Below are 14,373 nucleotides of genomic sequence, written 5' to 3'. Positions count from 1 at the left end.
AAATTCTGACCTGCAGAGGCTAAATGGCTTGTTCAAGCTCACAAGCAGAGTGATGGACTCGAGCCACGGCCCCTTGCTGTTACAGCCCGGGGCTCTGTCTCCAAGCTGAGCAGGCCAACATCAAAGCTGCCAAGTCCTGAGCCCATGCCCCAATCAGCTTTGTGAATTTAGCATTGCTGTCCAACAGTGAAATTTTATGGACCAAATCTGCACACCCACCAGACCACCAGGCTCAGAGGCATCACCTTCTCAGCTAAGCCTGCTACTCTGAGACCAGAAGATTGCAAGGCCCCTGCAAAGGAGAAGGATGATATGTGGTCTTGAACATCTGGCTCTGAACCGTTCCAAGGTAGGACTACATAAACCCTTTGTTAAAACTGTTCGGTAAGAGGTTGCCTTGGAGAATTTCCCAGAGGTATCTGTTACCCGATGTAAACTTGTCCTTTAAAACACGACGTATGTCCATAATATGCACAGACACCTATGTATGTATGCACACGTATTTGCATATCACATACATATAAATACATTTTATGCATATTATATGAACATGGATACACACACATGCTCGCACAGAATTGACTAACTTTTAGGCAAGCAAGCGGACTCTTCAGAGTAACTCAAACCTGATGTGAGAGAAAACCATCTACCCAGAAAGCACTGCGGCTTCCTCAGAAGTAAAGAGACACTAAGCAGTGAAGCTCACTGCACCTGTCCCCTAGGAGTAAATGACAACACTGTTGCACATTGACCCCTCCCACTCATTTTTGTAGTTGCTTTTCTGATATTTAGCAGTTTGAGTCCTAAGGACCCTTAACAAAACTATCCTGGTGCTGTCCTAGCTCCCCAGCATCCCTCAAACTCTTTCTCCAGGGAGGAGGGGCTGTGAGTACCAGGCTGTCTACTTGGAAACACCTGTACTTGCAGACTAATTCAGGCGCGCTTGTCCTGTGTTACCAACAGGAATTAGCATAAGGCATTAAGGGGAAACTCCAGGGGAGGAAAGAAAGGCCATTCTGATGGAAATAAGGGGCGAAGGAATAATCCGTGATCAACTAAAATGCTTATTTGTACGTTTCCCAAGCAAAGCTTAGGAGAAAAGCCTGTGTTGATTTTTAGTATACACAAAGAAACCTTAATCCTTTCATGGCAACTGAAATCACCCCTCACTAGTCTCAGGAAAGCAGTGGAGAAGAAAGGCACCCGGTCAGGGGGATGGCTGTTCACAGCCAAATAGATGCCACACATCACTCAGTGTAAGTAAACAAAAACAAGAATGTGGGAAGTGCCGGCACTGGAGACTCAAAGGGTGGGGGTGGATGGGAGAAAGAGAGAAGAGGCAGGAGAGAGGGAAGGCGCTCTTCAGTCTGTTCTGCTCCTCAGGTCCCAATTAGTGCCAACCCAGAGCCAACTTAGAATGGGCCACAGCAACTTATCACAAGAAGGATGTAGTCCCAAGTGGTGGGGGGTGTGTGTGTTGGCTGAGGGGGTCAGAGTCAAGGTAACTATTTTGGGTAGGAATCTCTCCTGTTACAATCAGACATTCCTACTGCTGACCACCCACATTAGCTTTTATTGTTCTTTTTTGACATTATGGATTACAAATTTATACAAACTTCTCAGGCCATTAAAATTATGATGAGATATAAAGCTGAAACCATCTCATGCCGTTAAAATACAAGATCATCTTCAATATAACATTAATTCTGGAAGTCCTAGCAAAGTGGTAAGCATACAAGATCTTGGGGATAACTATAAATATAAGGCACTGTTTAAAATCAAGGTAGGTTCAAGTTTAAAACCATTGGAGGGCACAAAACAACTGCACAAGGGAACGCCTCACTAGCTAGTGAGCAAAAATACCAATTAAAAATGTTAACAGTGAAATAATCTGTCTGCTGAAATAGTCTCCCATTTCACCCCGTGAGTAGCGACCATGACCCTAACTGCTGGTCCAATGCTGGTCCAGTGCTCACGCACATCCGTAGAGGAGCAGAGGACACCACAGGCTAGCACATTTTATTTAGCAATCATCCAGCAAACCCCTAAGCTGGGTTCTAAGGTGGGAAGGGAAAAGTGGGTTGACATAACTTGTACCTTTCAGATGACACACCTTTTGAAGCCAGTGCACAGAAGCTCCCCTAAATTTCACTATGAACAAGGACACATCTGCAAATGAAGGCTCCTGAGAAACCTACCAGCGGTGATTTAGGGTATGACTTCCCGGAATGTCCCTCAGCAGCATCAAGCCTCCCTTACTGTATGGATGGAGGTTTGAAAGAAATAAGTGGAGAAGTGTGCGTTTAAATCCTGCCCTCTTCCCATTTATTAACTTTACAGAGAGCCCAGAGCACAAGAAGGCCTGCTTTACGGCTATAATGCCGTGAATATTAAATACCCCATTGGTTATTACTGTCTGAGGCACATGTACACACTATTTATAGACCTCCGACTGCCAGGAACTGGATAACCAACAATCAAGGCACTGTAAAACCATTCTTCTCTGTTGCAGCATCCTACACGAAATGAACACCACCACCAGTCAGTTTAATCAGGAAATTCTTTCCAAAAAAATGAACGTTTTTTTTTTTCCTCCTTCACCTCAAAAACATCCAGATGCCACAGCGAAGCAAAAAGCACAGAACTGCTAAAGACAAGAAGAGCACATGGGTTTTCCTTCTCTCCTTCCTCTTGGACAATGATATGTTTTAAAGCCATCCTTTAGAGTAATAAGGGGGGGGTCTTACCTTTGTTTACAAGAACGGTGTTGAAGAGTTTCTCGGAGCTAGCATCTGAAGCCTGAAAAACAAGAAGGTAAGGAAACGCATTAAGACTGTCAGTAAGGACCATCAACCACAGCATCGTCGGCTGATAAAATTTTAAATCAATTGACTGTATTTTAGGAAAATATGGAAGAGTCAGGAATTTCCCCAAATCCTCCATCAGGTGGTGCTGGTTGACTGTTGGAGAAAGGCCTGCACTGCAGCTATTTGCTAGGGAAAGGAGAAAAAAAAAATCTGATTTTCAAAATGTGTCCTTATTAGACATATTATCTGTGCAAAACATATTTCTATGAAATGGTCCGAAAGGCAATTTAGCTCATTCACAAAACAATTTTCCGATTCTATGGACAGATCAGTATTTCTAATTTTTAAATTTTTTTAAACATTTTTTTTTGGACATCGGATTTTGTTTTTCAATTTTCTTCCACAAATCCACAAATGTGTATTTTTTTGACATTAAGTTTTTCCCTGACAAGGTATCAACCAGGATATGCAGGAACTAATTTGTTTTTAAAGACGGGTTGGGTGATTCCTGAGGCTCAGTGTTTGTCACCGGTAACCAGGGCCAAACTCAGTGTTTAGATGAGAGCTGACCCTACTTAAAACCTGGTCACTCTGCCGTCCATGTTGCCTTTCATGCTTTTCAGGGATCATGTTAGCTGGTTATTATACTGGTGTGAGGGAAGGCAATAAGCCTCTTCAAACAGCAAGACTATAAAGTCAGTTTAAATTATACACTAACATTCTGGGGAATAAATGGTGAGCCGGTTTTGTGAAAGAGACGGCAAAATAGATTTACTGTTTCTTTCTAGGAGTTAGAAAACAGGTAAAATTAAGAAAGTACACTCTTCTCATATGAAGACACCTCTTCAAACACCCAAATGGTCAACCAACAATCACGCTACGTTTGACCTGTGACCCTTCTGAGAAAACTCTTATCGCTCTCGTGTTTTATACCAACATGCATACGTTTGACAAAGCAAGACACAGAATGTTCAATAAATATGGGAGCGAGAAATGTGGGGACTGGGGTAAGGGAACTTGTGCTGGCTTTGGGGGACAAAGAAGATATTCTATGTGGTCTTTCAATGCTACATTGATGGGGATGAAATATCTCTTCGTATAACTGAGGGAAATGTTCCAGCTCATAAGGCCAGGAATATAAAAAGACCTAGCCTATTTTTATTATGGCTGGCTCTCATTTATTCTAATCTTCCTTCTACAGAGTGGTTCAGAGGACTAATAGGATCAAGGGCAAAAATATACAGAATAAGTATTCAATTGCACTCACTTGTGAAAACCCTCTGCTTTTGCAGGAATAATAAAATACACACAGAGCTTTCCCTGACATCGTAAGTAATGCTAAACGAAATTATATCATTATAGTAGCATTTCATAAAAATGAGTCACAAAGACGGTTCTGTGGAGGGTGTTCAGCATTAAGCAGTTTCAGGAATATTAAGTTACAAAGCCTCTCTGATCTGCACCACATACACAGAGACTCATGAATCTGAAAAGGCACGCAATGTTTCAGAGGCACCGGAGGTGGGTGTTACTAGTCCCAAATATTAATGAGATTTCTATGTTTGTACGTCTTGCAGTCTAAAACTTGGCAATTCGAAGAGTTTTTATCATTCTTAAAATGGTGTGAAATGTTCTTAGAATGGTCATTAGCAAACCACGGCTTTCAAAACAAGAAAGGAGTTAATATTTTTTTAAAGAAGAAAATAAAACTACACATGAGCACACGGGAGCAATATCCTATATCTTCTGTTATTTTACAGAAATAAAATAACTGTTGAAAAATTCGGGATGTATCTAATGGTCTAAAGAAATAGACTTAAAAAAAAATGACTGCTCTTTCAAAACAGCAAAAACAGAGGGAGAAGCAACTGGTTAACACTGCCATTCCTACTGTCCTAGGTATGGGAAACAGAATAGGGTTAGGCTGTAGGTGGCAGGCCCCTGTGATTCTGTCACCTTTGTGAGCACCACTAGGCTCCGAGTATGCTCTCAAGTAGATAAAGAAGTGACCTGGAGGACCTGATGATTCTGTAACCAACGGCTGTCAAGGAAATATGTCTGACGGAGATTCAAGACGCTTGGAGCAATGCCTTCTAATGGAAGCTTTCTGAGTCCTAGTGTTGAATTGTTTCCTGTGCCTTGGTTACAGTAAAGGGGTGTCTCAAAAAGGCTTCCTTTGAAAGGGCAAAAACACCGAAGGTACATGGTTCATGTATCTCGGTACCCTGGTTTTTTAAAAAAAAACAAAAGTCCCTCTTTATTCCATCAGGTCTCATGAACCACCTTCATTCAAATTTTTCAAGTGAGTGTCCCAGGCAAGGTCTTGATAGATGCAAATTCCGTGCGACGGTCCTCAAGTAACTTTCCTTCACTCAGCACTTTTAAAAATCATTTGCACAGGGTGGGCGTGATGGCTCAGCAGGTAATGGGTTTGTTGCCCAACACTACGACCTCAGTTCGACACCCCCCACCCTCCCAGTACTCACTTAAGGTGGAAAGAGATAACGGATTCCCGCAGGTTATCCTCTGACCTCCTCATATACCCTCCACATACAAACATTTTTTTTTCTTTAATCGTTTGTCCATATCGCTGGGCTCCTTAATCGTGGGGACATTTTTATTTCGTTACTTTTAGAAGGAAAAAAAAGTGCCTTTCGCTCTATAACTTAGATCATTTCCCTATTTTTTTTTCTTTCTATATTAGCAACGACGAATGCTGGCCGGTGGATCTCGAGCAGACACATTAGCGCCTTCCCTCTTCTCTCCTGCACCCTTTACCTTTAGCCGCATAGAATTTAACATCGGCTGCCATTTCGTTTCCTCACCTGGATTGGCTTTGATGAGTTTAATACACTTAAGAGGCACAATCTATAAAATTCCCAGACAAACACGCTCTCTGGGACATTTTACGGCAGGGTGGGTACTATTTACCTTTGATATCAATACTTTTTATGGTCTAGAAGCCATAGCTGGCGTTGGGGGTAAAAAGTTAAGTCAAGCACATTGGCTAAAGAAGAAAACAAATAAAAATAAAGAAATAAAAAAAAAAATTTCTGTGCACACGGGTGGGTTCTAGGCGTCTGGAGCTGTACCCGGATCCCTTTAAAACTCAATCCAGCGAGGTAGCTCTCCAAAACGGCACCCACTGGAAGAGGGTGCAAAGACAATCCTCTTGGAAACTTGAGCGTGGTGAGTTCCTGCCCCAGTTCCTGCTCTCCTTTGCTTCCCGGGGCTCCGCGTGCGCACAAGCGGGAGGGCGGGGACCCGGAGCTGAGCCCAAGGACAGTGACCCGTCAGCAGGCAGCACCATCCAGGGAGCCCTTTCCTAGCCCAAGCGGGTGCAGGCATTCCCAGCCTAGGAGTCTAGTGGGTCTCCCCTGGGAGCTATGGGTCCACTCCCAGAGGTGGACTCGCCTCTGTTGGCTAGGGCCGCCCCCAGTAGGCGCTCAAGGCTCACCGGCCGAGCCCAGCCAGCTCAGGGAGCTAAGAAAGTACAAAGGGGAGCGGGGGAGGGGTGGGGGAGGAAGGCCGGGCCCGCCAGACGCCAGCAGCCCGCCCACGTTACCACCCTGGCCCGGCCACGGCCGCAACAAAAGACCCCTCGACCCCTGCCTTCTCCCCTGCAACAGCGGACGGCCGGTGATCGAGCCACCCCACCCCACCCCCCAACGGTGAGGGGACAATGTTACCTGGTCGCCAGGGGTTCGGTGGTCTTGTCAACCCCAAGTTCATGGTTTGAGTCCTCCGCCGGGCTCCCTCCGGGTGGATCAGCACACACCACCGGGAGAGAGCTACCAAAACCCAAGGCAGAGAAAACGCCCAACTCCAGCCGGCCCGGCTAGGTCCGCAAGTCCGTGTGTTTTGCTAATTCCTCTCCAAAGTCTCAAAGCCAAGGCACGCGAATCAAATCCGAACCGGAGCCGCAAAGGCAGCAGAGCTATAGCAGCAGCAGCACTTGGCTCCTCCACGGCAGCCAGGAGTCAGCGCCGCGCGCACACATCCAACGCAGCCAAGTCCCGGGCGGGTGGCGGGGAGATGGGGAGGGGGCTCGGCCCGCGCGCTCTCCTGGTTGCTCCTGCGGGGCGCGCGGGGAACCGGCTGGCATAAACCAGGGGCTCAACTTGGTGCGCCCTGGGGACCTGGCAGGGCTGAAGAGCAGCGGCCCGGGAGCCGCTGCAGCGGTGCGCGGAGCTAAGAACGAGGCGGCTGCGGCGGCGACAGGACAAAGGAGACCATGTGCGGAGGGAGGGAGGAGGGAGAGGGAGGAGGAGGAGGAGGGCGTACGGCGGCAGAGGCGAAAGCAGCTCCCCGGCGGCCGCCTCGGGCTCCCCAACAGCGGGTGCCGCCTGTACGACACCGCCGCGGGCTGATCTGATGGGTCCTGGGCCCGGCGCGGCGTGGCACCGACACGCTCCGGGAGTCGCGATCTGCCGCGGGTGTCGCCCGCCTGCCGTGCGGAAAGCTGAGGTTGAAGCGGCTACAGGGCGCGCGCGGGACTAGCTTCACTCCGGCCTGCCTCTCCCGCTTGTTCCTGGCTCAAGTGAACTCCATCGGCGGCCCGCTGCCAGCGCCACCGGCTACCCGGGGCTGGATCGTGGCAGGGAAAGGGGTCCCTGGAGGTGACGCAGGGGCACCCCTTTCTCCCACCCTTGCTCTCGCGCTCTGGACTTAGCTCCCCGGACTGTACTGAGCGCGCCTTACTCCCGGCTCTCGGAGCGGGACTTCTCGGCGCGCCCAGCCGGAGCCGCCAGCCGGTGCCACCGCCCCTCCTCCGTCCCGCCCCACGCGCCCCGCCCCTTGCCGCCCCTCCTCTCCGCCTTGGCGCCCGGTCGGCCCCGCGGGGGCGCAGTCCCTGGGTGCGACACTGACAGCTGTGGCTCCCACTACATCCCGCCTCCGGTAGCGGACCGGCCCCTGGTCCCCATGGCGCCTTTCCCACTGCGGGCAGGAACCACGACGCTCCGGTACCCTTTGCAGCTACAGCTTCGGAGATTTTCGCTAAATCAAGGAGAGGCTACTAGGCCTGCAGCCTAGGGTTGATTTGCCTCTAGGCCAGTCTCCTGTGCAAAGAGCTGGTTCTGAGAGAAGAATGGAGGTCCAGGGGTATAGATCTTGGGTGTATAGTAGGTGCACAATACAACATAATCTTTGTATTGTCTGGCACAGAGGGGGATAGAATCCAAGTCTAGAACAAAAAACAATCTTAATCTAACCCCCATCCCACGAATCATGATAGGTTTCACGAACTGGCCATGTAGACAGCTTTCCCTCTACACAATTCCTCAAACTATCTGACTTATGCATGTATGCATTCGCACCCCACCAAGTGGTGACTGAGGCTTCTCCTTTCATGCAGCAAATGTAAAGACAGGAAAAGAAAAGTCAACGCTTTATTACATGGATGGTAACTGTATCACCTATCACCAGAATGTCCCCTGAAGCCAGCCCAGCTAAAGGCCCTGGGGGAAGAGATGGATGAACGAATGGTTGGGCGGTTGGGTGATCATTAATGTGGCCCTAGTCATTTCAGTCACTGACCTTCTACCAGAATACACAGCTCTTCTTTTCTTTTTAATTAAGTGTAAGATTCTCCCTCCCTCCCTCCCCACTCTGTGTGTGTGTGTGTGTAAACTGTGTTCCAGTATTCTGTAAGACAGATCTTCTGGAGCTGTTAAATAACCTGATTTGGGTGCTGGGACCCAACCCCCAGTCCCTGACAAGAACAACAAACACTCTTTGCTAAGCCATCTCTCTACCCCCAACACTGAAATTTTGTAATCCCAATACTTAGAAAAAAAGATAGTGAATTCCAGAATGATCTAGGGCACATGGTGAAAACCTGTCTTAGTGAAATGTGTCAATAAATTAATAATAAGTACATGTCTCATTTCTTTGAAGTTACTTTATCACCACTGATGTCATGGAACTCTTAATATAAAAAAACAAAACAAACAAAAAAAAAAAAAAAAAAAAAAAAAAACCTTTTCCAAGGAGCCAGCAGATAGCTCAGCATTGTAAAGGCATTTGCCACCAAGCCTGACAACCAGATGTTCATACCTGGGACCCACATAGTTCGAAAAGAGACCTGTTGTCTCTGACCTCCACAAGCATACATACAATAAACAAATAAATGCAAACATTAAAAAAAAACTTTTCAAAGAAGAAATGGGGGTGGGTGCTTGGTGTAGAGCAATATATTATAATCCCCTTAATAAATTTTTGAAATCAAAGGACTGTTTCAAACTTCACCCCTCTAGAAAATACAGCAAAATAACGTTTGGGAGAAATGGGTTGGTTTAACTATCCACTTTGAGGAAAGGTAACCTGGAGCTCCAGCAGGTCTGGAGTGTCCATGTAGCCATGGGTGACCCTGATCTCCTATGTACAGCTTTGAAACCCGGCCCCTCCCCTGTCTTCCTTGTCGGCCATTTCATTTTATTTTGTTTTATTGAGACAGCATCTCACTATACTAAAAAGGTCTCTGCCTCAGCTGTCCATTTTCCTGCCTCCTTTCTTCCCAATGGTGGGATTATGGACATGTGCCACTACATCAGGCCCCATTTAGGAAGATGTCTCGTCCAAGGCTGGAAGCCATCATGTCTTTTGTATTCGAGTGGCTTAATACACGAAAAAAATTCTGGCTTCTTAACATCACCTTCAGACTCTGAGCTAGTTCTAAAGACAGCAAGTCTTAGAGAGGGGTAATCCTACTAACCATCAATGAGAAAACCCTGGACTCAAGCTGAGACAGGAGGATGAGGAGTTCTGGGCCAGCCTGGGCTACCTAAGACTGAATCAACTAAACAAACATGATTAGGCATGGACTCCAATGTCTTTGTCCTGTTAAATTGATTATTTCAGGAGTTTATGGAATATCATCACAGGTTGGGGTTGGGGCTCATTCTTTTCAGTGGGGTGGCCTTTGGTTAGTTACCAATGTTCCAGTAAATAACTGCATTTATGATTTTGCAGGTAGCCATATTTAACCTCAGAGGAAAACACCCTCCCCACACACACACAAACACACACACACACACACACACACACACACACACACACACAAAGCATAGACTAGCTATTCAACATCAAAAGCAGGAGGGGGACTTACTGTGAAGAAGGGGTTCAGTGGGATTAGAAGGGAAATCTGATATAATAACTAATATGACAAAATATAATATATATGTATGAAATTGTCAAAAAGTTTTTTAAAGATCAAAGATTTCAGTTAAGTCTTTTAGTCAAATTTTCCAAGCAAAAGGTAAAGCCATCTTCCTCACTATATATTAAAGTCTTTTTTAATTCAGAAAACTGAGGCAGAAGGATTATGATTTTGAGGCCAGCCTGGACTATAAAATGAGGCCCTTTGTCAAAACAACAAAAGCAAACCAAAACAAACAGCAATTCTGATCCACTTAGAGCAGCCATTCTTAGCTTGTGGGTTGTTGACACCTTGTGGGTAGAAGGACCCTTTCACAGGCCTCGCCAAAGACCTTGGGAAAACACAGATGTTTACATTTTGATTCTTAACAGTGGCAAAATTACAGTTATGAAGTAGCAATGAAAATAATGTTATGCCTGGAGGTCACCATAACACGAGGAACTGTATTAAAGGGTCGCAGCATCAGGAAGGTTGAGAACCACTGCTCTAAAGACTTAATGACTGACAATTTGAAATTCGAGATGGTATTCAGTGGGTAACACAAGTTACCAGACTTAACCTGGTCATGTTTATAGAAAATGTTTCTTTAAAGCCCCTGCTGTGGGGTGAATGTTTTGCATTGAGAAGGTTCCAGTCATCTATTTGTATGTAGCTTTGGAAACATAATGAGCTTGAAGCACAGCCCCAACAGAGAAATGCTGGGAGGTTCCTGATTCAGTTAAAGGAAGAGGAAGCCTTTACAGAAATCTATTCAAGCCTTTAATTTTAAATCACTTAAGCAGTTTGAATAGAGCACTGAAGGGAAGTAATAATGTGTGGAAGTTCCTTCTCTAACTAGCCTTGGGTAGATGCCACTTAGTCTGCCTTTTCTTAATCTTTTTTATATGTGGGGAAGACAGGGGCTCATGTGTCCCAGGTTGGCCTTGAACTTGCTATGTATCTGAAGATACCCTTAAACTGAGCGGATCTCCCACTACCTCTCAAGGGCTTGGATTACAGGCTTGCTCCTAAACCTGGTTTATATGGAACTGGAGATCCATGCATGGTAGCAAGCTCTGAACCAACTGAAGCAAATCCCCAAATCCCCAAATATCTATCCCCCCCCCCAGGCTGGCCTTGAACTCAGAGATCCACTTGCCTCTGCCTCCCCAGTGCTGGGATTAAAGGTATGTGCCACCACTGCCCAGCTAGGACCTGCTTTTTATGGTGACCAAACAAGAGCCCCAGTGTGTTCAACAGTAGCAAAAATAAGATGCTGGCTGCCAGAAAGGAGATGCAAACCCCTCTTGCCACAGTCTACCCTTTGTCCCTGCTGGTTTCTTCCTTTCACTTTCTTCAGCCCAGGAGACAGCCACTCTTCTGGGTCCTGGGGACTCCGTTGTGTAGGCCAATACCTTGAAATCAGTACTCCTTCCTTTTGTCAGCTTCAGCTGGCCCCTAAGTCCACAGCCTCCATCCCTTCTGAAGGGGTGAATTTTGAAATGGAAGCGTCATTACTTGTCAGATGGAGAGGAGGCTGCGTGGCTCGTATTCCTGCTGCTGTAAAACAAAACCCCTCCACCACCGTATGCCTCTGTCCCTACCATCGATCACGGCTGTAACAAGAGGGAAGTAAATAAATGGAACGGTGTTAGTTTATGGCGCATACTACTGAGATGCAGGGTGAGGAATAAATATTTTCCAAGTGTGGAAGTCAAGGAAAAAAATTTTACTTTCAAACTTCAGAGTTGACTATAAACTACTAAGGGGGAGAAAGGTATAGGAAATGATATGAAATATATCTTACTTAGCCACCAAATCTACATTAAAATATTAACATTCAGAGGCTGACACCACAGAAGAAAAGCAGTGAAATGGAAAATAAATTCCCTCCATAGTCATGTCACCCAGATGTCGACAGGAACCTCATCGGATTCCTTCTCATTTTCTGTGCTGCTACGGATGCATATACAAATCAGGCCAGAACTCTACCACAAAGCCACATGCCCAGCCTCTTGAACCAGCAGGGGTTCTACCATGCAGCCATACCCCAGCTTCTCACAGGGGGACTGCAGGCAAGAAAAGAAGGTAGGGAAAACAATACACCACACATGACGCTGTGGTCTAGTGGTCCCGAGACTGAGTCTTTACTGAAGACACTGACACATGTATGGAGTAGTGTGTGTCTCAAAAGTGTTTATCATGATGTTAACACTTACATCGCTGTTGGGGGAGACATACATAAAATGGTATATTCTCCTAGTTCCAGACAAGGAAAATGACACAGGAGGCATACAGAGGCCTTAGCAAGGAGCTGAGGTGACAGTGAGACTCTTAAAGAGTGACTAGTACCTTCTGTATGCATTCCTAGTCTACCATACTCCCGGGGAGCCAACCTCCATTTCTTTTTTGAGACAAAGTCTCATTTTGTAGCCCTTGCTGGTCTAGAATGTACTATAGAGACCAGACTGGTTTTGAACTCACAGAGACACACTTGCCTCTGCCTTCAAGTGAAAGGATCAAAGGCGTGCACCACCATGTCTGGCTCAACCTCCGTTTCTTAATCCCAGACCCAGAAGTACAAAAATAAACTCCGGGGCTCATCACAGAGACGGAAGTGCAGAGGTGAGAGATGGCTCCGCAGTTAAGAGAAACTTCTGCTCTTAGAGAGGACAGGAGTGGGTCTCAGTATGTAACCCCAGCTCCATGGGATGGTGTGCCCTCTTCTGATCCCTACAGGTACCTGCACTTACATGCACAGACCCACACACAGATACACAAATGCACACATGAAAAAAAAATAAAACAAACTGTGAAGAAAATGTGTGTTTACCCAAGGTGGCCTCAAACTGCCTCTACTAGGAAGAATGTCCTTCAGCTGCTGATACTCCTGCCTCCCCCCCCCCCCCCAGCTTCTGAGTGCTGGGATTACAATGTTCTTTTATTGAGACAGTGTCTCTTTGTGTAGCCGAGGCTGGCCTTCACTCAAGTGCCCCTGCTTCTCTCTTCCTAAATGCTGGGATTGCAGGTGTGCACAACAACCCTCCTCAAAACTCATTCTCATGTCTAGAATCTAGAGAAGCTTCCAGATCGGAGAGGTTGTGGTAGGCATGTCTTAGCCAGAGGAGCACTGTGAGGCATATTTACCTTGTTAGTTTTCATCATCAGCTTGACACAGTGAGCTATAGGTATCTGAGAGGAAAGCCTGCAGTGAGGAGTTGCCTAGATGGACCGTGGGTGTGTCTGTAGGGAACTGCCTGGATTATTAACCGATCGCAATGGGTACAGCCCTGAGGGATGTGCTAGCCCTAGGCAAGTGGCCCTGGATTGGGTAAGAGCTAATTCAGCACAATCTCCTGTGAGTGTGCTTCTAAGCTATCGAGCTAGAGAGCAGCAGTCCTCAGTGGTTCTTGCTGTGAGTTCCTACCCGGACTTCCCTCAATGATTCAGTGTGACCTAGAAGGGTAGTCTAAAACAAATCCTTTCCTCCTAGAAGTTGTTTTTGGTCAGAGGACTTTATCGCAGCCACAGAAAACAAAAGAAAACATTCACCTACTTGGGTTTTACAGCTCGAAGGATGATTGACATCCTGAGAAATGGCCGCTGACTGAACACTGGTCCATCTTCCTGACCACCTCCACTCTAAAGCTTGAGTAGCTGTCCTTGGAAATGAGTTACCTGGGAGTATTAATAATCCCTAGGGTCCTTGGAATTCAGCTCTTCTATCAGTGTGAACAAATGAGGCTTTTGTCTGAGGTTTCAAGACTGAACACTTGCAGAAGTCCTAGATAGGCAAGAACAGAGTATTTGCCTTCACTGTTCTGGTGAATCATAAAGTTTCTGGAGAAACTGGGGGATGGGGAGTGGGAAGAGCTGGAGAAGGGAGTTAAAAAGTTACAAATTTTCCTTAATGTAGATTTCCTAAAAGCACTCTTATTTCTGGCTTCTCACTGCTGTTCTGTCTTTAGCTTTGATCCTCTTCTGTGGTATCAGGATATAGTGGGTGACTCGAACATTTTTCTATGTATCTCCCATGTTTGGCTTTATGGGTCAGACCCATCCATATTCTTTAAAAACAAGTTTAAATCATATTTAGTGGAGAGGGGGATTGAGAGATTGGGGGTGGGGTTAGTAAGGACAACTTGAAAGAGTTGATTCTCTCCTTCCACAATGTGGGTCCTGGGAATTGAACTCAGGTAAGCGGGCTTGACAGCAAACTTGATAGCACTGATCTCACCTGCCCCAGAAATGTATCCTTTGCAAATGATTAAGTGATATGAAAATATTAGTGTTGATTAGAGGTCAGGCAAGCCTAGGTGTGACTCTGGGGGACCTGCCACCTCCTCTTTGGCCTTGTGTAACTACCATTTGCAGATGTTGGCGGCACAAATTTCTGCTACTGCTCTCAAGGAAACATTTTCTTTCTTT

General features: G+C 46.2%; 1 protein-coding gene across 5 annotated transcripts in view; it reads right to left on the bottom strand.

The window, feature by feature from the left end:
* AUTS2 (activator of transcription and developmental regulator AUTS2) overlaps positions 1 to 14,373 on the bottom strand; it is a gene marked incomplete at its 5' end in the record, with an annotated part of 1,029,376 nt that overhangs the window by 82,958 nt on the left and 932,045 nt on the right. For all 5 annotated transcript variants that reach the window (XM_080941138.1, XM_080941139.1, XM_080941141.1 and 2 more), the window contains one exon: positions 2,748 to 2,799. In XM_080941138.1, coding sequence (XP_080797264.1) covers positions 2,748 to 2,799 — 52 coding nt within the window. The remainder of the gene's footprint in view (positions 1 to 2,747; positions 2,800 to 14,373) is intronic.

The sequence above is a fragment of the Micromys minutus genome (genome assembly GCF_963924665.1).
Source record: "Micromys minutus genome assembly, chromosome: 29".
Classification (NCBI taxonomy): domain Eukaryota; kingdom Metazoa; phylum Chordata; class Mammalia; order Rodentia; family Muridae; genus Micromys; species Micromys minutus.
The sequence above is the reverse complement of the archived record's forward strand: the minus strand, read 5'-3'. Positions and strand labels throughout refer to the sequence as shown.